This window comes from Corvus kubaryi, unplaced genomic scaffold (assembly GCF_017639235.1).
Source record: "Corvus kubaryi isolate FWS band 111438036 unplaced genomic scaffold, C.kubaryi_AGA036_p1.0 76, whole genome shotgun sequence".
Taxonomy (NCBI): Eukaryota; Metazoa; Chordata; class Aves; order Passeriformes; family Corvidae; genus Corvus; species Corvus kubaryi.
In genome coordinates this window covers 12,473,040-12,494,949 of record NW_024582063.1, presented here as the reverse complement: position 1 = coordinate 12,494,949, position 21,910 = coordinate 12,473,040, and the positions used below count along the sequence as shown (strand labels likewise).

The 21,910-nt window shown below is 40.1% G+C and overlaps 1 protein-coding gene across 5 annotated transcripts in view; it reads left to right on the top strand.

Annotated features, from left to right (window-relative positions):
• THADA (THADA armadillo repeat containing) overlaps positions 1–21,910 on the top strand; it is a 220,053-nt gene that overhangs the window by 57,893 nt on the left and 140,250 nt on the right. For 2 of the 5 annotated variants that reach the window (XM_042051827.1, XM_042051832.1), the window contains exons 3-18: positions 8,050–8,145; positions 9,507–9,601; positions 10,015–10,145; positions 10,860–11,008; positions 11,156–11,188; positions 11,724–11,772; positions 12,684–12,874; positions 13,548–13,642; positions 13,937–14,157; positions 15,083–15,774; positions 16,407–16,558; positions 16,696–16,851; positions 18,059–18,181; positions 19,101–19,224; positions 20,674–20,822; positions 21,677–21,887. In XM_042051827.1, the coding sequence (XP_041907761.1) occupies positions 8,070–8,145; positions 9,507–9,601; positions 10,015–10,145; positions 10,860–11,008; positions 11,156–11,188; positions 11,724–11,772; positions 12,684–12,874; positions 13,548–13,642; positions 13,937–14,157; positions 15,083–15,774; positions 16,407–16,558; positions 16,696–16,851; positions 18,059–18,181; positions 19,101–19,224; positions 20,674–20,822; positions 21,677–21,887 (2,647 nt within the window). In that variant the 5' untranslated portion in view covers positions 8,050–8,069. Of the gene's footprint in view, positions 1–6,804; positions 6,864–8,046; positions 8,146–9,506; positions 9,602–10,014; positions 10,146–10,859; positions 11,009–11,155; positions 11,189–11,723; positions 11,773–12,683; positions 12,875–13,547; positions 13,643–13,936; positions 14,158–15,082; positions 15,775–16,406; positions 16,559–16,695; positions 16,852–18,058; positions 18,182–19,100; positions 19,225–20,673; positions 20,823–21,676; positions 21,888–21,910 lie in introns of those variants that run through there. The other 3 variants (XM_042051828.1, XM_042051829.1, XM_042051830.1) reach the window with 3 other exon arrangements.

Sequence of the window (21,910 nt, the reverse complement as noted above, 5' to 3'; positions counted from 1 at the left end):
CCCCGGCGGGGCGCCCGGGCGGGGCTTGCGCGGCTCTGCGGCCCCGGCCGGCGGCGGGAGGAGCGGCCCGCAGCCGGGGGCCCTTCCCGGGCTGGCTGTGCCGGCGGAGTGCGCTCCCGGGGCCGGCGCCTCTCCCGCCTGCTCCGGCCCCGACGGCGTCCAGGGCAGGGGGCGCCCCGACGGGGCGCGATGGAACCCGGCTGCAGGGCTTCGAGGGCAAGGCTGGCGGAGGGGTCGCAGGAAGAGACGGCCTGCCTACACTCCTTTCCCATCGCAGTTTTTAAAGTTCCTTTGTGAATTAGGACTTTTTCCTCTTAGTTTCGGAGACGATGTTAGGAAGAAGCATCCGCTTACTCTGCAGTTGCTCGGCTCCAACATTGGAGCTTACTGTAATTTGAATTACACGTCTTGTGAAAGGTCATTTGTCAAGTACAAACCGGAGGGTTGGAACCGTGCGGTCCCCGGGGCAATGCTGGGGATATTACGGGCTAAATGGGTCTCGCTGAGCTGCCCTGTCCGATAGGTAACAACGCACTTTGTATTTGAGTTCCAGCAGGGATAAAGCAGCAGGTGCATGTGCTGCTGAGTCGTGCAGACAGGAGGCTCTTGGTCCCCTCCGGCTGAAAAGAGCTGAGGGTACATCTCAGGTAACCAGCCGCCTCTGTGTCTTCTAAAAGACTGACTGAAGTATTACAAAGTATTTGCAAGAAGTAATTAGTATGTTGTCTGGCACGTAGAGCAATCTTCCTCATACGCATGTTGATTTGGACTGAGATTTAGGGATTGTATTTTGTTTGGATTATGATTTATAGAGGCAAAATGTTTCACAGACTCTTCTGGTGCATAAACGAACCACACTGCACCATTCCTCTGGTGGTTATTTATAATGTAGGTGTGCAGAGTAGACTACTTCACATTCATCTGTGAGTCATTTAAAGCGCAGTTTTTTTCTTTTGAAAAAAATTTTTTAAAGGTTTTAGAAGCTCAAATATTCCCCATCTGGTTATACACACGATTTCATTTTTTCCTATTCAGTTCAGTACAGGCTCCAATTTTCCACCCGCTTGCAGTGACCTTAGAGTATCCAAACCACTGAAACTGTTTCGTTTGATGGTACTTTCCTAAGTGTTTTATGTATGTTTTTAACACTGGTCGCTGAAAAGAGTGTTAAAAACATGATCGGTTTTATAGCAATTGTTTTCCACCTGATACCTCCTGTTTGGAGTGTTCAAGCTACATTAAAAACCCGTAAGTTGAAAAAAAGCCTTTGTTTTGATTACCAGATTTAGCCAAAAGAATCAAAATCATCGCTTGATTCCTAACGAGAGCTAGACAAAATGATTTAGCATTGGCGTTTAATGAAAACTTTGTCCATATCGTTTCCTTGGATAGTGACACGCTCGCTCTCTCTGGATACCCGCAAGTGTGCGAAAAGCCATTGAATTCAGAGGGACAGAGCTGGGGGAGGCTGCGGGAATGACGTGCTTGGACCGCAAGAGGGAGAGCAAAGCCTGCTCGGTCATTGAGTGTTTCTTTCAGTTTGTTTAGTGGATTGACATTTTCACTGCCTTCTAAGTAATAAAAATGCTCTACAGTCATGGAGCTCTCGATACTGATACATAAAGAAGCTTGGAAAAATATTCTGGAAGAAGGAATGGGGATATTCAGGATTTTCTCTCAGCTGCCCTTAGCTGCGAAGTATGTAGAGGTGGCTAGAATGTGTGTTCCATTACTGAAGGAAATAGAATTACAAGTAGAACAGCTGGGGATGCATAGAAAAAAATACAAAAATACAAAATACAACTTTGTTTTGTAAATAGAAAGCAAGGGGGAAAGCCATAAATCTTCAGGCAAAGACACAGAAAACTATTGTACATGTCAGCACAGACTCAGGAAGAGAGTTCTTCCTCCTTGCTGTTGTTGCTGATGGAAGTTACATGCAAGCACTAATAAATCTGCAAATATTCCTGACAGGATGTGCAGAAAATGCAAAACTGATACACTGTACATTGTAGAAGCAAACTTGCAAGAGTGGGTATTTGCACTTTGGAGTGATCATTTGCTAGCTAGCTCCCTGCAGAAGTGAACCAAAGTCAGAACATTATGAACTATTTCTCTCTATAATGTGAATTCTAAATATTAGCCTCCATGTGGGCTGAAGATGTTCCTGATTTTTTACTGTCTGTAATTGACTTAATACAAGAAAGTAAGTTCTGAGTTCCTGGTTGTCTTGTTAAACAATAACCTCATTTGTTAAAAAGTATCATGAACATTGTATTGCAAAATGTCTACTCTGGAGTGTGGAAGCTAATATAAAAAATGCCACCAGCTTCATTCCAGAGATGATTGAGTTGTCATCAAATCTGCAACTAGAATGTAAAATTTTGGGTTGATGAGACTTTCCTGCGTACGTAGAACGTCATTCTGATGTGCTGGATCAGGACCTTACCCCGTCATGACAAAAGGAGCTTTTTCTGGTCCTTTCTCACATAGATAAATATTGCAACCGTTTAAGTTTAGGTATTTCAGATTGGTATGTGTGTCTACAGTTGGAGATATATGCCAGGAAACATCTCTGATTCTAAAATCATAGATCCTATGGTGTCTTCTGTAAGTTTCTTTTTGTGTGGATTCTTTGAAAGGATGACATATATATTTATTTGAGACTTTCAATAGAGAAAAAAGTTCCCATTTTTTAGTTGCAATTACAAAACTGTGATAGAAATAAGTACATCAGGTGATGTTCAAATTAAAATATATCTTGATCTTTCTTGACAGAAAACTTTTATGGTATTATTTAAGTGGAGGAGAAGAAGGGAAAAAGATCATTACTGTTCAATTATTATTATAATGAGATGACTTAAAGTGTTGCTGTTTCAAGGCTATGACTTGTCTTTCCATTACAGAAAAATGGCGTTTATCTAAATAACATCTAGTATTTGTGCTTTGGTTCCTTTGAAAGGAAGAATCTGGAGTTACTTCAATTACTAATAAAGGCTTTTTCTACTTAGGAAAACTCCAGTTTATGAGAAGGTCCATGGCTTCCCTTTTAACAGCTCAACCTCTTTTTAATTATCTGGCGCCACAGAGTGGCAAAATTCTATATTGCTCTAAATAATCAATTCCTGAGAGTTTTCAAATGATGATATAATCATCTCCATCTGAAAGACACATAAAATATAAAACATTCTACTTACTGGCACAGACATAGCTCAAGAGGACTAAAATGTACAGCTTAAACATTAAAGTTTCCAACAGTGTGGGTTAAATTATTTCCTTTGAGGACAATTTTCACTGGTGGATGTTGATTTGTCAAAACTATAAAGTCTATGAGCATAAACCCAGTGCTTAGGAAAAAAAACTTCTGATGAATTGCAGAAATATGTTGAGACATCCCAGTAAAAATGGCTGTACCTGGTCAGCCAGTCTGGTATCCAGTCACTTGACTGTTGTCCTCAGACAGTGCTCAGGGAAGCGTCATTACCCCAAAATACTGTCCCAGTCACTAGAGGTTCATGGATGCTGTGAGCCAGAAATTTTATGGTTTGAAAATTTTCTTACTGTTTTTTTTTTCTCTCATGATTTAGTCCAGTTACTTTTGAAGAAACATAATTTTCAAGATCCAAAATGTCCTAAGATGATGACCTCTGTAGTTCAAATAATTCATTTAGTTTTGGACATGCCACCTGCTTGTTTCACTTGATGCCCCTAAAGTTTTGCAGAGACAATGAAAAATGTTAGAAATTTCTGTCATATTCCATTTTCTCTTTCAGAGTGAAGTTACCAATTCACTTTAATGGTTTCACAGATGCCCCTCTCTACCTTTGGCCATTTTTCATAACCTATCTCACACCTCTGGCAGTCCTACCACATTCTGCACAGTGTTTGAGGTGTAGGTCTATTTATGCAGCAACATAGCAATGCTTGGTTTTTATTCTCTCCCTAGCAATTTCTAATGCTATGTGGCTTTTTTGGTCTCTGGCAGGATCTGTAGCACACAGCAGAGCACAGCACAGCCACAGCATCAGTAATTCAAGGGTCTGTTTCTCCTCACCAGCAGATGAGGAATTATGAAAACAGAGTGACTTTACCTTTTTAAGGTAGTTAAGCCTCATAACCCCTGCCTGGTGAGTGGTGGTGTGTGAGCTACTTCTGAGTAAGGTATTTTGAGTACTTGGTGCTCTTAGAGAACAGAGCAACTGACATGTGTGGGTGTTGCATCTTATAATTTAATTTCTTTAGATGCCTCTTTGCTTTCATTGCACTACAAAATGTGGATTCTTCAGGTGTTACCTGACAGCTCCCTGGCACTGATGTTTCCCCTAACTGGAAAAACCTGGGGAGAGTAAAGCTCTTTTGGAAATGAAAAAGTTACTGGAAATGGTGTTACAGAAAATGAGCTGGAATACATAGAGCTGGAACTGTGGAAATGTTTCTTGAAATTGGCCAGTCTGTAGAAAGAGGATCACACTGAATTTAAAATATGTAGGTATTGAACTGGTTTGAGGGAGCTGGAGACTTTGCTTGCACTAAGTGAGGATGAGGATAATTGTCTTATTTGTCTGGAAGGTTAAATCACTTAAGAGCATTCAGTGTCCCTTTAAGCTGAAGCTAATCCAGCATTTAGAGTAGGTCACTGGGACAGGTAGTGCCAAATAACTGTGTCAGTTTCCTAGAAATGGCTGAATGCAAACCAGGGAAAATTCAGTGAACCAACAGCAAAAAACTCAAATTACTTTCTTTATATGTTTGTATGTGGTTAAACCTTTTCTAAATTCCTTTGGCCATTACCATGTCAGAAGTCAGAAGGTGCTGTGAACCATCAGTGCTAAAGAGGGATCCAGAAGTTTGTTGTAAATCCTGAGCAGACCCTAATGGCTTCTGGCTGCTTTAGATTGTTAAGAAAATCACTGTTGGGTGAAAGTCAATTGGCAAGGAATGTGTTTTGTTACATTTTCCACTTTTTCCTTTCCACTGTTGCTCTTAAATACTTATGGAAGCATGACTGCTATGTTGAGCTATATTGAGCTGCCCTTTTACAATAGTCACTTTTGCAATAAGCATTTTCACAATGAGTGCAAGATTCCTCCTCTGCTAGATACAACTCACAGACTTGGGAAAGGCTGTCCCCATTTGATAATCTATCACTTGCAAATTATGTACTTATTACATACATTATATTCACGTGGGACCTGGGAGGATTGTGAAAGGTACAGAACATATATGGTGAAACCTTAAAAACAATCTGCTCTGGCTAAAAATCATAGAATTATAGAATGGTTTGGGTTGGAAGGGACCTTAAAGATTATCTCCTTCCACCCCCTCTGCTGTGGGCAAGGACACCTTCCACTAGACCAGGCTGCTCAGAGCCCCATCCAACCTCTCCTTGAACACTTCCAGGGATGAGGCATCCACAGCTTCTCTGGGCAACCTGTTACAGTGCTTTTCCACCCTCACGGGGAAGAATTTCTTCCTAACATCTAATCTAAACCTATTCTCTTTTAGTTTGAATCCATTCCCCCTTGTCCTGTCACTACAAACTCTTGTAAATACTCTCCCTCCATCTTTCTTGTAGGCTCCCTTCAGATACTTGAAAATTTACTAATGTATAAATGCTTACATTAAAAAAAAAAAAAAGCTGGGTTTGGTTCACAATTTTACAATTTTAGAAAATGTGAAAGTGGTGGCAAATTAGGGACTGCTGGAAAGGATCAAGAGATATGGTTATGAGGAAAAAAATGGAGCACACTTTTCAAATTAATTTTATTGGATTTTTGTGAGGTGTTTAGTCAAGCCTCTTTCTGCTCCTTAGAAAAAGGGTTTGTGACTAGAGCAGCTTGATTTGCATTGGATGCAAATTAGCATTTGTTTCCTCTGGCTCTGAAATGTAGTTGGCCCTGGAGGGAGGCTGACCAGTCACTGTGTGCAGCAAGGGCGCCTGACAGATTAGGCTCCGAAAGACACAGCATCCATTTGAATCTGCTGAGGACATTCAGGAACTGAGGAGAGAGAGTAACTACTCGGTGAGAAACACAAACTAAGGCCATCATGGGATGCATCAAAGTTACCCCCAATTTTTTTCGAAGTTGAGAGTACATTTAAAATAAAGAAAGATAGTTGTGCTTTACAAAGGCCAGTGACTCTGGAGTGAGTCCAGAGAAGGGCAATGGTACTAGTAAAGGGTCTGGAGCACACGTCCTATGAGGAGCAGCTGAGGGAGACAAGGTTGTTTACCCAGGAGGAAAGGGAGACTCGGGTGACATTTTCACTCTCTACAACTGCCTGAAAGGAGGCTGTAGCCAGGTGGGGGCTGGCCCCTTCTCCCAGGCAAATAAAGACAGGACGCACAGCCTTAAGCTTTACCGGGGAGGTTTAGATTGGACATTAGGAAAAATTTCTTCACAGAAAAGGAGATTAGACACATTGGGATGGGCTGCCCGGGGAGGTGGTGGACTCGCCATCCCTGGAGGTGTTTTAAGGAAAGACCGGACGTGGCACTCGGTGTTCTGGTCTATTTACATGGTGGCGTTCGGTCACAGGTTGGAGGCGATAATCGCAGAGGGCTTTTCCAGCCTAACTGATTCCGTGCTGCAGTGACTGGCGTTGGTTCATCTTTTAGTTAAGACAAGTGTTTGCCAAGGAAACACGGCGGTCGCTGCGGCCCCGGCGCTCAGCAGGACGGGGACCAGCGGCTCGCCGAGCGCTCCGAGTACCGGCGCGGTTCCGGCGTCAGGCGCCTCTGCAGGGCCGGGCCGGGCCGGGCCGGGGGCGGGGAGCGCCGTGGTTGGCGGCGGCCGGCACGTGGTGGGGCGGGGCGCGGGCACCGGGAAAGGACGCGGCGCCGCGGGTGAGGGTCCGCTCGGGTAGGGAGCGAGTGATGGATGTTGCTTCGGTGCTTTCCTTGTTCGTTGCTGTGGTGCTCTGGTTGCAGCCGCTTCACCAGGCGGGTGCTCTGGGCCCGCGCTGCCGCCGGGGCGGGGGAGGCCCCGGGTGGGTGCCGAAGGCGGCGTGGCCCGGCCCGGCCCGGGGTCCGGCCGAGCGCTCGGTGCCGCTGTGGGCGCGGGGTTGTTGGGGCAGGGAGGGCGCGGAGCACTCGCGGGCAGCGGGGCCCGGCGGCCGCCGCCCCTGAGGCACGGGCGGGCCGGCGCTCGTCTGCTCGTGACCGCCCGGAGGCGCTGAGGGCGGCCGCGTTGGGTGCTGCAGCTGGGACGGGATAAGGGATCTGGAGAGCTTACCAGAGTTTGTGAATACGGGGAGAGGAGGCGCAGACAAGGTGCGTCCAGGCTCTCTTCCGTGGTGCCCGGTGTTAGGATAGGGGGCCATGGGTGCAGACTGAAACACGGGAGGGTCTCTTGAGACCATCAGAAGCACCAGATGGGGAGTGAAAGTGCCCGAGCACTGGCACAGGTGCTCCAGAGAGGCTGTGGAGTCTCCATGCTTGGAAACATTCAGAAGATATCTGGATATGGGTAGCTGGTTCCAGGTGGCCTGGCTTTAGCAGGAGATTGGTCCAGATGACCTCCGAAGGCCCCTTCCGACCTCAGCCGTTCCATGATAATGAGCTTGAAGTCAGTGAAACTGTAGTGCGTATTAAATCACCACTGCCGTTCGAAAAAGAACTTGCTATTTGTATAATAGCAAAGCCGTTTGATTTGCTGCACAGTTCTTACCTGACCTTAATACAAGTTGAATAAGTTTAGAACAGTAAAACTGAGCAAGGGAAGTTTTGTGGCATTAATTCCATGCTTTTGTATGATGTTTCCAAACGGTGATGAGACAGGTTGTCATTCATACAGCAATTCCCCTCTTCTATTACTTCCATTTTGCATCACGAATTTTGGGTGAATTTTGGATGAACTCCTGGAAATAGTTGAAGTTCATAAAGTTAAAGAGAGCTATTTCCTTGAAAAAAATTGCACAGATAATGCAAAAACATTTCAAGACAGTAGGACAGTGAAAAGACCATTATTGTAGGAAGTGTTTGTAATTATGTTTTTAAAACCATGTGACCTGTTTGTTTTGGTTTTTTTGTTTTGTTTTTTTAAGCAGGCGTTTCTTAATCAGCTAAAATGGTTTTGAAGAAGAAGAAGGAAATTCAGGTGGATGCATTCTTTCTTGATCATCATCAGCTTGAAAAACTTCAGAGTATGTAGGGGTTTTTTTTCTGAACTAATGTGTGATTTCTCTTGCCTTTGACTAGCTGCTGAAATTGATCTGGTTTTTTGCTTGTTATGTTTTATTTCTAGTGGTTTTGCTTTGTGAGTTTTATGTGTGTTTGCTCTGCTGTGATTTGTTTTTATTTTATAGTGACAATGACTTCTTACCTCGGCAGAGTTAAAAAAAACCTTTAGAGCATTGTGGCTTTGGTTTGAAAACTCTTTACTTTGTTTATCTTTGGTCTGAAGGTAGTAGAAGGTCCTACTTGTGATTCTACTGGCAGGCCTGTAATTCAGTGATATCTGATGTTTTAGCCTTAATATGTGGGATAACACTGAATTGCCAAGAATCACAGAATGATTGAGGTTGGAAGAGTTCTCTGGAGGTCATTTTCTCAGGCTTTGTGTTTTCTGTAGTTAGCTTGTTTTAAAGCTACTGTTCAAATGGTGTTTTCTTTTGTGAGGAATTTTTTTTGATTGTTTGATGAGAGAAACTTCCAGTGATATTTATTGTAAAAAAACCCAAACCAAATAATACAAGATTTGTATGCTAAATATACTTTGAGGTAGCACTAGTGAGGTCCCACCTGGAGTGCTGCATCCAGTTCTTGGCTCCCCTGTACAAGAGTAATATGGACATGTTGGACAGACTCCACCTAAGGGCTAAGATGGTGAAGGGCCTGGAGCATCCCTCCTATGCGGAAAGGCTAAGAGAGCTGGGTCTCCTTGGCCTGGTGAAGAGAAGGCTCAGGGGCTCTTAGCAATGTGTAAAAAATACCTGAAGGGAGGACATAAGGGAGGCAGAGCCAGTATTTTTTCTGTGCTGAGCAGTGATAGGACAGGAAGGCATGGGCACAAACTGAAACACAAAAGATTCCCTCTAAACATCTTTTTTAATGTGAAGGGAAACACTTTTTTAATGTGAGGGTGACTGAGGACTGGCACAGCTTTCATAGGGAAGTCAGGGAGTCTCCAGCCTTGGACGTACTCAGAAGCCACCTGGCCATGATCCTGGGCAGCCAGCTCCAGGTGACCCTAGTTGAACAGTGGGGTTGGACCAGATGGTCCCTTCCAACTCAGCCATGCTGTGATTTTTTGCAAGTGATCTTCATACTGCAGATGAGGCCTGCTGTTGTGTTCCAGTGAAGCTGATTTTTTTCATTTGTTAGGGAAAAAAAGTTGTGTTAAGGTGTTGTAAGGTGATTTAAGGGTTTGTGGCACTAATGGGTTTACTCTAACTGGAAAAACCCCTAAGGATTTAGCAGTCATTTCTTCTTATTGTAAATCATGTATTATTTATACTGCTTATTGTAATTACTTCATAAAAAGATCCTCTTCTTCCAAATGTAGGGTTTTCAACGACTGAAGAGCAAAATCTGGCATCTCTGCTTCTGCACTGTGCACAACTGAGAAATGGCATCCAGCAGATCCAGTGTATTAAACAGGTAAGGTTTCACTGTTGTTAGTGTGGTTTTTGGTAACTGACAGTGTGTCCTGCGCACTGTTAATGGCAAATACAGATCTAAAATAAACTTTCAATGCTTTGTACATTCCTGGAAACACAGGAAAAGCAGTTGTTACTGCTGCACGTGCATCAGGTAGAAATGTAGTCATAGTACTTAAATTAGCAAGGGCCACAGTTACTGAAAATGGTGGAAGGCAAGTGATACCAAGTTTTCTATTTTGTATGTATGTTTTTTGATTTTAGAGGTGTTCGTGAAACATTTAAAACTTGAAACTCAAGGAGAAATGGTGGAGAACAGTTTTTCAGCATATGCTTGGATTAGACGGAAATGTGTCACCGTTGAAGATGGTATATCCAGAGGTTTTTGTTCATCATGTGTTCTTTTGATTATAGATTATGCCATTGGTGAAGCAGATGGATCAGAACTCTGCAGGTGATCCCATGGTTAAAGCTTGTTTGGACGTTTTGGGAGAGACATATTTTTCATTAAGTGGGAAGAATCCTTTGAAGAAAGTATTAGCAAGGTAAAAAATTGAGTAGTAAGCCTTTATTTTTTTCTAAATGCTTTCCTTACCTACAAGTCAGTAATTTGTCATTCACTACAAACTGCTGTAACTTAATTCTAAAAATTTGCAGTACTAATATGTGTCTTAACCATAAATAATGTATCATCAGATCAGTATCTTCCATGTGAAGCATTATTTTGATCTCTTTCATTATTGGAAAGACAACATAGTGTGTAATTAGCAGTTTGAACTTTAAAATCCAATGTCAGAATAGAAATTTAAAATACAAAATTTCAGCTTTGTCAGGAGAAGATAGTTCAGAGGAACCCTATCTAAACTGTGGTTTCTTGTGCCTATTTTTATTGCAATAAATTTTTTCTATTGCACAATTACTGCTGTATTTCTTTAGTGAATTTATTATAGCCTTAGCGTTTTTTAAGATCTGGTGCTTAGCTGCCTTCCTTTCTTTGTCTGAAAGCAGTCAATGTCGTCCGGAGATGCAGGGCTTCCATCCTGTATTTGGTTGTGGCCACCCCAAAGCTGTGCTCCCCTTTGACAGGTTTTCTAGCTGCAAACTGAGAACCTGCATGTTAATTTTAAAACAGATGATGTTTTCATGTGGGAAGAAACATCCATCTGTGTATTGGAGTTTTAGCTGACATGGATTTTGTGCAGTGGATGTTCAACACCTCAGTAAAAGCAAACTAAATGTGCTGTTTCTTCCTGTTGCAGTTCACTGAATGGTCTTCCTGGACATTTGATGGTGTCAGCTGTGCAAAGCTTTGTGTGCTGCCTTCGGGAAGAACTGAAAACCACAGATGTGTATTTGTACAGAAAAGTACTGGACAACCTTGCTTCCTGTATGGAGGACTTCAGCTTAGGTACAGTGGCACTGAGTGTCTTCTGGTTAAACTTGCTCAGCACTGGTTTGCACCTCGGTGCCACACCTGATAGTAATGTTTGCAGTTGCAGGAAATAGATAGTGCTGGCAAGTATTCAGTACTTAAAATGTATTTTCTTTCCTCTAGGTAGAGCCTGTATTAAGAACCTGTTTGAAGAAGGTAAAGTCACATTTCTAGTAAATAAGCTCCACTGTACGTTTTTGGGGGAGGGGGGTGTGTGAAGAAGTGATTTGAAGTAGGCATGAATATCTGTCAGGTCTGATTTCTTCCTGGTTAATTTTCAGTACACTAATATCCTCATGTGGTACTTTTTTGTGAAAGACAAGACTGTGATTTATACCTTTAATTTCCAGGGGTCAGTTTTGCTTTATTGGGCAACCCCCGATATAAATCTTGAGTACCAGTGAGTGATTCTGAGTACCAGGGAGAATGAATCTATCACAGGATTGGGCCAAGTGGGTTGGAAACTTGTTGTGTACCGGGTTTTTGCAAAACAACTTGAGATTTTGTTCTAGCATTGCTTGTTTTTGTCTGTACTGAAATACCAGTTTAATTTGTTGGTGGAATGGAAGTCACCACTGTATGGGTACTATTCATTGCAGCTGGGTGTGATATGTATGTGTGATTGCTTTGCTGGAAATTTTCTGTTCCATTTCTCTTGTAAGTAAATTCATACCATGATTATTTTCACTAGTTCTTCAGTTTCTGCAGAAGTTGCTGCTTGACATACAGGAAGAAAACAGGCAAGTAAATTCAATAGAAGCTCTATTTTATCTGGTTTTATTTCACTCTTGCAAGATAATTTGGTTTGGTTTAAAATATCACTTTGATAGCTATACATTGATGAAAGATGGGAATATCATTTTACAGTGATGCAGATTTTAAATAAAAACTGATCAGTTTCTTTTGTGGCAATATGGTAATACAAGAGAGGTAAGACACTGATACTGTTAGAGCTACTACTTCTAAGGGAGGCCTTTGAGTTGGAGTTTTGCTATCTGAATTGTGACTAAACAGTGTAATTAATAGATGTAGAATTCAGGTGGAGTGAAACTCCTTCATGTTCCATGAGTGTTTAGTTCAGTATTGATATACCTGACATTTTCCAGCATCTCATAAAGTGAGGCTTCTTCACTGTGGTCTCTTATTGTATACCCAGAGGAGAGGGGTACTTAATGAAGTGTTTTGTACACTGAAAGTTTAGATATTTTCTGTCTTCTTGTTAAAGTCAGATCATAGAAATATGCTTTGTACATGGAGGAACTACTTAAAAAAAATTTAAAAGGAGGAAAAAAAAAAGAAAAATTAGAAAAGAGCAGCACTGTGTTCTGTTGGCCTTTTTGGAAGGCTTTTCCAAAAGTTCAGCTCTGCTCAGGCAGAATCATATGATTGAAAGTTTGTCACAGGAACCTGCAGAAAATGTAGCAGAATTTGTCATTTTTGTTTGTTTACTTCATTTGAACAGACTACCCTTGAGTCTGCTCCTTGTTTTCTTGTGTTTACATATCTGATCAACTCAAGCAGTAAGTTAGTTTTTACCATTAATTCTATCTAAAGTTGGCAGAATATGGTTTTCTGGGGATGGTGAAGAATGGTTTTAATTTCCTTTTTGTGTGCTTGCTTGTCTTCCCTCCCCCTTCCCCCCCACCCCCAGAAAGAATCATGGAAATCGTATTGTTCAGACTCAGCTGATGCATGATTTACTGATAGCCATTAAAGTTTCAATGATGCTTATACAGAAATTGCAAGAAAATATCCAGGGGAGCCTTTGGAAACACAATGAATCTTTTGTTTGGCAAAGTATGTGTAGTTTACTGAAAAGTTCCACAAACTTCCTAATGGATGGTAAGTTTAGTAACATTCAAGCCCTAGTATTTTTATTAACTTTTTGTCTTTGTAGTAAACAACTTCTATGTATAAAAACTTAGTTTAGCTTGCATGGAAATTGAACTATTGAGATTAGTGGGAGTGGGAGCAGTAGTTGTTTTTTTGGCGAGCTGTGATTTGTGGATTGCAGTTTTAGAGTGTACAGTTTAACTTGTCACACTATAAAAACTGAGGTTAATGCTGTTATTAATAATTCAGAAACTAACAGAAATGCTTTTGAGAGTCACCAAATGTCTGTGCCTACCAGAAATATCTACACCTCTATGAAATATGCTGTCGGAACTATTTATGGGCACACCATAACTAATAGTGGTTTCTTCTCATACAGACATTTTTGTACAGAAGAATTTAACACACGTCAGTAGGCTCTGCCACAGCCCTCCTTGCCTTGGTGGGCAGTCCTGTGTTTTCTTCTGTTAAAGGTTTTAGCAGTTTCTTATTACACTGGAGGATAAAGTTGTTAATATTTGCTATGTAGGTGGACACTACAGATTTGTGATTATACACAAAAATGCTAAAAGTATGCTAAAAGTAGTTTAGCAAAATCCAATACCATCTTTTATAATTTTGATACATAGTTCTAGCACACAGTGTTTCCTGCATTCTAATGTAAAATATTTTTGCTGTGTAGCAACGCTCCTGCAGACTGTTCAGACTACCTCAGGACTGGCTGTTATTCTGTTTATCAGAGCTATGTATGAACCAGTTGAGGAATTACCTTCACTGGTAAGTGCATTTCTTGGCTGAAGACTGCAATGTCTTGGTGCTATCACTGTTGTCTGGAGGTTTTGCTGATACCGATGCCAAGGCTTGCCAGCCTCTCTATCAGTCCTTAGCTGGAGTATATATATGTATATATGGAGTATATACAGCTCTTTGCTGTATGATGTCATAAGGCTTGGATTTTGAATTTTAGAAACTACTATTCACAAGAAATCTCTTCAAATCTTCTAAGATATGCACAAAATAGCTTTTCTGCTGTGCTGAAATGCTGTAATGGGTGTGCTTTTGGTGTTCCAGATCAGTGACTTGCTCCTTGGGACAATGGAGCACTCAGCTGTGCCAGCGTGGTTTGTGAGGAACTGTGGGGCTCTGTGCACAGCAGAGCTCCCGGACTCGGTCCTGCTCTTCCTTTGCCATGGAGCACTGGCTATGCTGGATTGGAAGAATGGCAGCATGGGTGAAAATGGAGAGAAACTGTTATTAGATATTGCATCAGTCTTGTTGTCTTTGAGTTCAGAGTAAGTTTGTGTTTTGTGTTGTTTTGTGTTTGGGAGGAGAGGTTTATCTTTTTAATTCTATTTTTGCATGACCCCTGTGGTCTTGGTGGAGTATCTCTGATGTTGTCACTGTAATGATACTAGGTTTTGCCACAGATCATGCAATCTTTTTAATATGTTCATAAAAACTCTGTAAATTCGAAAAATATAATGATGTTGCATAAGTTTCAATTTTTTCTTGCATGCTAAAATTTTGTTTTCTAACATGAATGGGATAAATTTATCAATTCCTTTATGGTAAGGTATGTCAGTATCAGTTCCTACGTAGAGAGATAAGCTTCAGTTTCAGGACTTTCTTCTCCTTCTGAAAGTTCAGAAGAAAGCAAAGTGGGCCAGTGACTGGAATACTTGAAGTAAGATGAGTTTCAGGTTTTTTTTCTGGTGGCAAGCATTGGCTGCTTGCATCTAACAGCCCACCAGCACAATTGGATTGGAGATTAAAACATGTGTTCAGTTCAACCTTTGATTGTGCCTTGGAGGTCAGTTTTGTGGTTTTGTTTTTGTACATAGGATACTCAGTTCTGATGGTTTTATATGTCAAGGAAAAGTTTTCCTTACATTTTCAAGACGCATGCAACAACATAAAGCTGCTTAAATGTTAGCAGGTGCATAGTAATTTTTATTCTTTTGTTGTATTTTTGTGGGGCTTGTATGATTTCTTTTCCCCTTTGTTAGGGGGTTTAGCTGCAACCACTTAATAGCACATCTGGTAACTAAGCAGTTCTGTGTTCATTCCTTTTCCTCCATAAATGGCTTGTGTCTCCTAACCTGTTTTCATGTAAGGTAAATGAATGTGATGAATAGTTATTCTGAAATACAAAATTTGTTTTTGTAAAAATTGATTAATGAAAATAATGAACTTTTTTGTGTTTGTTCTTTTTAAAAGGTTAAAAGAATCCAGTGTGGCAACATCTTTGTCTAGAATCCTTGCTATTTGGACTAATTCAGCACTGGCTGCCCTTGTTTCAGGCTCTCCAGATCTAAAAATCAAACTTAATGGGAACTCTGATATAACTGGGAAGCTGCTGGAATACATTTATACACACTGGGATCACCCTCTGGATGCTATTAGACACCAAACCAAATTGATTTTTAAGAATCTTCTTCGGATACACCAAACCACCATTGCTGGATCCAATGGAAAATCAGACCCATTCTTTGCAAGGCTGATAAAGCATTTACTAAGCTTGGATTGGCATGTAAAAGGGAAATATGCTTCTCTTGGTTGTCTGGTGGAGTGTGTGGGGACTGAAAATATATTGCAGTTGGACAGGACAATTCCAGTACAAATCCTGGATGTGATGAATGATCAGTCTCTAGCACCTTATGCTAGTGATCTTCTGGAAACCATGTTTACAAATCACAAGGCCCATTTTACTTTAAGTTTTCAGGAAGGCACCTGGATTGACCAGTGGCACGACCTCTGGGTTTCTCCTCTTCTGGTAATACTGTGTGAAGGGAACCATGACCAAACTACTTATATAATAGATTATTATTTACCAAAATTGCTCAAGTGTAACCCTGACAGTCTGAGCTACATGATTAGAATTCTTCAGGCCTCTGCAGATGCTAATCTGGGTAAGAAAATAAACTTTCTATTTGTAATTATGATTGGATTTAAAAAAAAAAATCTTAGCCATGTGATTTCTGGTCTGTTACTATTGTTAGAATTAATTTGGGAGAAAAATTCCAGATGGTTGTTATTGCTATTAGTATTTTAAGGTGAAAGTAATAATAATCATAAGTGTGTCATCATGCCATGAGCAAAATAATTAGTATTCCTTCTGTGAGTGCCTTATGGTTCTCTTTACATGCCAGGGTTTGTTACATTTCTGTATTTTTTACTACTATTTTTTATTTCTTACACAGGTGTGGCCAGTAACATATTGTTTTTCTTGTAAATACGTGGATATGAGAGTTATGATTCACCTGTAGTTTTGAAGTAGTTTAGTGTGACTAATGGCTTGTGAGACCTCATAAGGTCTTTTTTTCATATCACATGTTTGAGATGAAGCTTTTTGAGAACCAGGTGACTTAGAACTAGTTTAATCTATAGTAGCACTGTCTCTTAGGATTTATGGAGTAGAAATAAAAGGGGGGTGAGGGTGGGTCATGTGGTGAAAGTATTGGGAGTTTCTGACAAGCTTTGCAAGTAGTACATTACTTGTGTTAATCAAACAGTAATTATTACTGGTTTTCATTTTCTTCAGGCTCTTGCAGTACTAGAGGAGCTCTTGGAGCATTAATGGCATGCTTGAGAACTGCCAGGGCTCATGGACACCTGGAACTTTCAAATATCTTGAGCAGTGGTCTTGTATCCACTGAGTGTATAAAACAGGGTCTAGTTCATCAGCACAACCAGGTAAAGGGACAGCCTTTTATGTGTCCTTTGAATTAGAACAATTTGATCCTGATTACTGTGTTAGCATTGTATTAAAACAAAGGTGTCATCATAGGTGTCAGTAAATCCTTTGTGGTTAACTTTTAAATATCTTTCAGGTTTGCATTGATGCTTTAGGTTTACTGTGTGAAACCCATCGTACTACAGAAATTGTGTCTCTGGAAGAAATGCAACTAACTCAGTTTTTTATGATGTACAACCTGAACAGCCAATCTCCTTCCGTAAGGCAACAGATCGTTTCTCTGCTGAGAAAGGTAACTTCAAGCTATGAGCAATGTCTAATGTGCCTCTTAAGTTAGTTACAACACCCTTTAAGAAAAAAAAAAGAGTATGTTATGAAGTTGCTCATTGGAAAGAGAAGAAGCTCTGAGACCAGGACTATGCTGTGTGTATTACCCAGCTAAATGGTGTTAAATCATCACAGGCAAGGATGGCTTAAACAAAGAATTCAGTGGCAGAGGCACAGTAACGTGGCCATGGGTGGTGGTGGTGGGTGTTGCTTGACCTGTCAGCACCTGCACACTTTGCCAGTAGCAAAGCAATGCACCCTGGAGTCAGCAATGAACCTGGTGCTGCCTTTGCTGGGGCCTAAGGTTGTGCTTACACAGATTTGTCACACCTCAAGCAAATTCAGTCACTTGGTCACCCTCAGAAACCCAACCTGGAAAACAAAGTAGAGGAATATTAAGTGAACAGCTTGACATGTGGCTGTGCCATTAGCCTGGGGGTAATGAGTGTCCGTGTGGTGGAAGTTGCCAAGGTCACATGTAGCTCATGGTAGAAGCACGGGGATAAAATGAGGAAACCATGTTTGTATAAAGAATATCTTGAAAGATGTTTATGGCAAAAGACGGTAGTGTGAAAGGAGAAAATTATTAATTTGAGATGGGGGAAAAATGAGGGAGTCAGTTTGACAAAAACAAAAGAGAAATCCCAGCTCTTCCCTTTCTTACTTGGTGCAGACTGAGGAACATGAGGTGGAAAAATCATGCTGGTGGGAGCGTGATAAGAAAGGAAATATTACTTGTGGGTAGTCAAAGGGGTGGAGGAAGCACTTTTGAAGTGAGTCAAACTCTTTAAGAGACACTGAGGCTGTAGAAATGATCTGCACTTTTTAACATTTTTTATTTTTAAATTTTTTATCTGAATTTTATTTACAGATGAACACAGTTCCACAGAAAATGAGTTGGGAGGAGAAGGCTAGGCATGAATTTAAGGAGGGAGATGGAAGAAGGTGTTGGAGGTGTAGAGGGAGGAGAGAAAAAATTGGTCACAAGAGAGATGGGAAGGAAAACCTTGGGTTTGGAGTGGAGAGGGAAGGATCTGTTCTGTGTTAGGCTGTATGCAAACTTCCTAAAAATTATAAGCAATGTGATTTGGAAAATAAGCTGAAAATCTGCCTTTCCCTTAATTTGCTGTCAATGATTCTTGTCTCATGTATGTTTTGCTTTGTTTTAAAAGTTATTTTGCAGGATACATGAAAGTTCTCAAGTGCTTTATAAATTGGAGCAAAATAAAACCAAGCAAGTGTTAATTGAGAACTCAACTCACATGCCTCCTTTGAGGATTTTGCAGCAATATAAAGTAAGTAGACTGCTAGAGATGCAGGTGATAGAGGTGGGAGAGCGTTTCTGAGAGTTCATTGTTCCTGAACACCACTGGGTGAGTTAGGCTGTGTGTGTGTGTTGGGCAAAAGTGCAGTGCAGAAGAAAAAACCTGTGAAGCCAAACTTTGCTGAGGAGCTTGTCCACTGTGATGCACTTGTGCAGTGAATTTTGACTAACTACACTGTTGTTGATGAACTGAATGCCCACTGGTATTTGGAGGGTGTCTTTAAGGTCAATGTTGTTGAAAACCAATAAAGGTTATTTTCTGAGGGATTGCTCTATGATGTGCATTGAAACAGCAGTAAGTGAGGAGTGGCTGGAGATGTTTTGATGACTCTCAATCAAAAAAAAAAAAAAAAAATTGGGTAAATGTCCTGTCATCTCTTGGCCATTTAGCAGCAAACTTTAAATGATGCATGTTACTTGGACTTGAAATAGAGATCAGTTGAGCTTCAGTCTTTTTCTAGGTCTCTAGAATAATCAGTGAGTGAGAGAATGAATGACATGAGCTTTAGCATGAAGACATCTTTTGTATCTGTCCTTTTTATCCTTTTTTAAGGCTCACATTGTCAGTTTCTTTGCACCAATTCCTTGAGTTCTGCTTTTCTCGGTCAGCTGGTTTTCAAGATTTGAAACAATGGCCATCTTTTTGTGGGGATGGGGAAGGGAAATTGTTATGTTTAGAAACCCAAATGATTGTCCACCCTTCACTGTACTCTAAGAAGCAAGAAACTGTCTGTGCTATGAATGTCGGCCTCCTGTTTTTCCAAAATTAATTGTAAGGTCATAATTTTTGGGGTAAAGCAGAGTGTCCTGAATTCAGTTACTTAGGCTTTTGTTTGTAGGGCAGCAAGTAAACTGTCTTAATTTTTTTTGTGTGTTCTCCCCCCCCCCAGGATTTCATGTCATCTCTGTGTACCAGACTTTTTGGGGTATTGTTTCCTGGTTCATCACACCCAACCAGGTTTTCTGCACTAAGTATTTTGGAATCAATAGCAGAAATATTTTCTGCTCCAAAAGGTGAGAAGCCTGATTTATAGACTTTTATGGACTGTAGGCATGGGAGGTGTTGAATTGAAGAAGTATCTTTTATGCCAACTACTCAGTTTCTGTCAAAGGGTATTCTTAGTCCTTAATTTCTATGGCATTTCCTGGGTTGCTTTTGTTTTACCTCAAGGGAGGATAGGAAGTTTTATTGGAAAAAGGAATATTGCAGTAAATGCAAATAATTATGGCCTGTTGCATTTCTTCTATAAATTTGGATTTTATTGAATAGTCTGTTTTTTAGCAAGGTTTATTTTTGTTATTATGAGAAACTTCTGGACAAATTTCAATGTATTTGATAACTTTGCTCCTTTGTCCTGTACAAATATCTTCATAGTTTGAAATGCTGAATTCACAAAAACTCTTGATTAAAAAATATTGCATATCCTTATCATATTATGCTAAATAAAAAACCAGTTTTATTGCCAGTTAATGATGATGTGCTGCTGTTACTTTAAATTTTCTTCATTATTTTATAACAACCTTAATTCAAGAAGTATTTGTTAGTGCCTTGGAGTATTGATGATCTTGCTAAATCTTGTCTTTGGATCATATGGCCAACATAAAAATATGTTTTCAGTCCTAGATTGTAGCATTTTTCTTTAAAGAAATGAATTGTCTAAGATTAAAGTTGATTTTGAGAGGGAATAAAAAAATGCCACCTTGCTAAATCATTTCTCAAAACCACGTGATAAATGATGAACACATTAATGTTATTATTATGAGTATGTAGCACATTGTTTCTGCTTTAGCATATTGTTTCTGCTTTTTTTAAAAATAGAAAGTTACCCTGAGTTGTTATAATAGCAGTTGAGGATTTTATAAATTAAACATAACTTCTGTAAAGGCAATTCAGCTTTTGTGTTCTGTGCTGTAGTGTGGTGCAGTTGTTTATATCCTAAAATTTTTCTCTTCTTTACAGCATTAGGTCCAGTCACCAGAATTCACAACTCATTTACATCTAAATTAAAACCAAAAGAAATTGTAATGGCTTACGTTTTCAGGGATTATTCCTATGTAAAATAACTCAAAACACCAAGCACCAAAATGCACTGAAGCTTTTAACCTCTTTTTTGAAAGGAATTATTTTCTAATATTACATACTTACAGGAAAAGAATTTTTAAGCAAAACGAAATAAAAATTATTTTCAATGCTGAATTTAATGGGAGTAAATGGGATTCTGTTTTTGGCAATAAGTTATTTTCTGTATTACTAAGTAATTTTTTGGATAAAGAGTCATAACAGTATTTTAATTCATAACAGTAAACATGGTATTTTAAGTCCTATTAAGAGAAATAATATTAAATAAATTTAACTGAAATTTTAATGCTTCTTTTAGTATAGCAAAGCAGAATGTGAAGACAGTGATTATTCTGGAAAGAGTTACAGCAAAACTTATCTAAGGCATTAATTTCTTTGAGCAGGCCAGGCACAAGTTTTTCAGTTGGATCAGGAGATGGATTGTGCTCGTGTCCAAACTTTGATCCAGTGTTTCGCCAGTACTTTTGAGGAAGTAAAAATTCTGGCATTTAGGCTTTTGATGAAGCTGCGTGATGTTGCATTGAATTTACAGGTATGAACTTGAAGAGTTTAAAGGGAGTAACTTTATGGAAGATGAATGTTCTGTAGTATACCAGGTGTTTGGGTTAGGTACAGAGCATGATTCCTAAACCTTAGAAGCCGGTCCAAGTTGCCTGCAGTAGAGTTAATCACTAGCACCTTCTGTGTATTTTTACACAGCTTCTGCCCTTACCTAAGGAGGCTTGTTGCACTAATGGGTGAAGGGGTTTGGGAAGTTTGTTGGGTATGATGATGAACTATCAGAGAAATAGTTAATGCAAGCTCTTTGCTTAGCTGTGACTTCCTGTGGAAATGATTGAGGCATTTTGACTTGGTTATTCTTGGACTTTTAAAAACGTCAGCTCCCTGTTTCCTTTCATTTCTGATTGATCTCAGATTTCATTATCTGATTGGTTTTTTTTATTTCTCACAAATTTTGCCCTTTGACTTGATACTGATTTGTCTGTAGTAACTTCAGGAGAAACTATTTTTAATTTAATTAGTACACGTGAACAAATACTGCTTCCAAGTAAACTTTGCTTCTCTTTAATGTCCATTGGAAGATAAAACACAGTATTTTGAAAAAGAAAAATTTTCCTGTGAAGTGCAGTGTGATTGAATACTGCTTTATAAATGGCTGTCTCCATCCTCAATGTCTATGTAATTGTATCCTTGCTAAATACATGCACATGCATGTTTTGAGTGTAAGGCTGTCAGTGCACAAAATAAGTGTTCCTTAAGAAATATGTACCAGCAGACTTAATGAAAAGCAGGTTCTCAGGTTCCTGGGTGGTAAGAAGTTTAGTTAAATCAATCTGGAAGCTCAATAAAATGAGCAATATTACTGCTTTGTTTTTTTTTTTTCAGGATTCTGAAAATCTAGATCTCCTATTCCAAGCAGCAATGGATCTCAGCACAAGTACCAAGCCATATGATTGTGTCACCGCTTCGTATTTGTTGAACTTTTTAGTGTATCATGAAGGACTGCAGAACAGTTGTTTGGGAAAATGGCTTGAACATAACCCCCAGATGGATGAAAACACATCAGTGAGTACAGTGGAGAAGAACACTTTGGCAGGTAAGATTTGGGGGGAAAAGTTT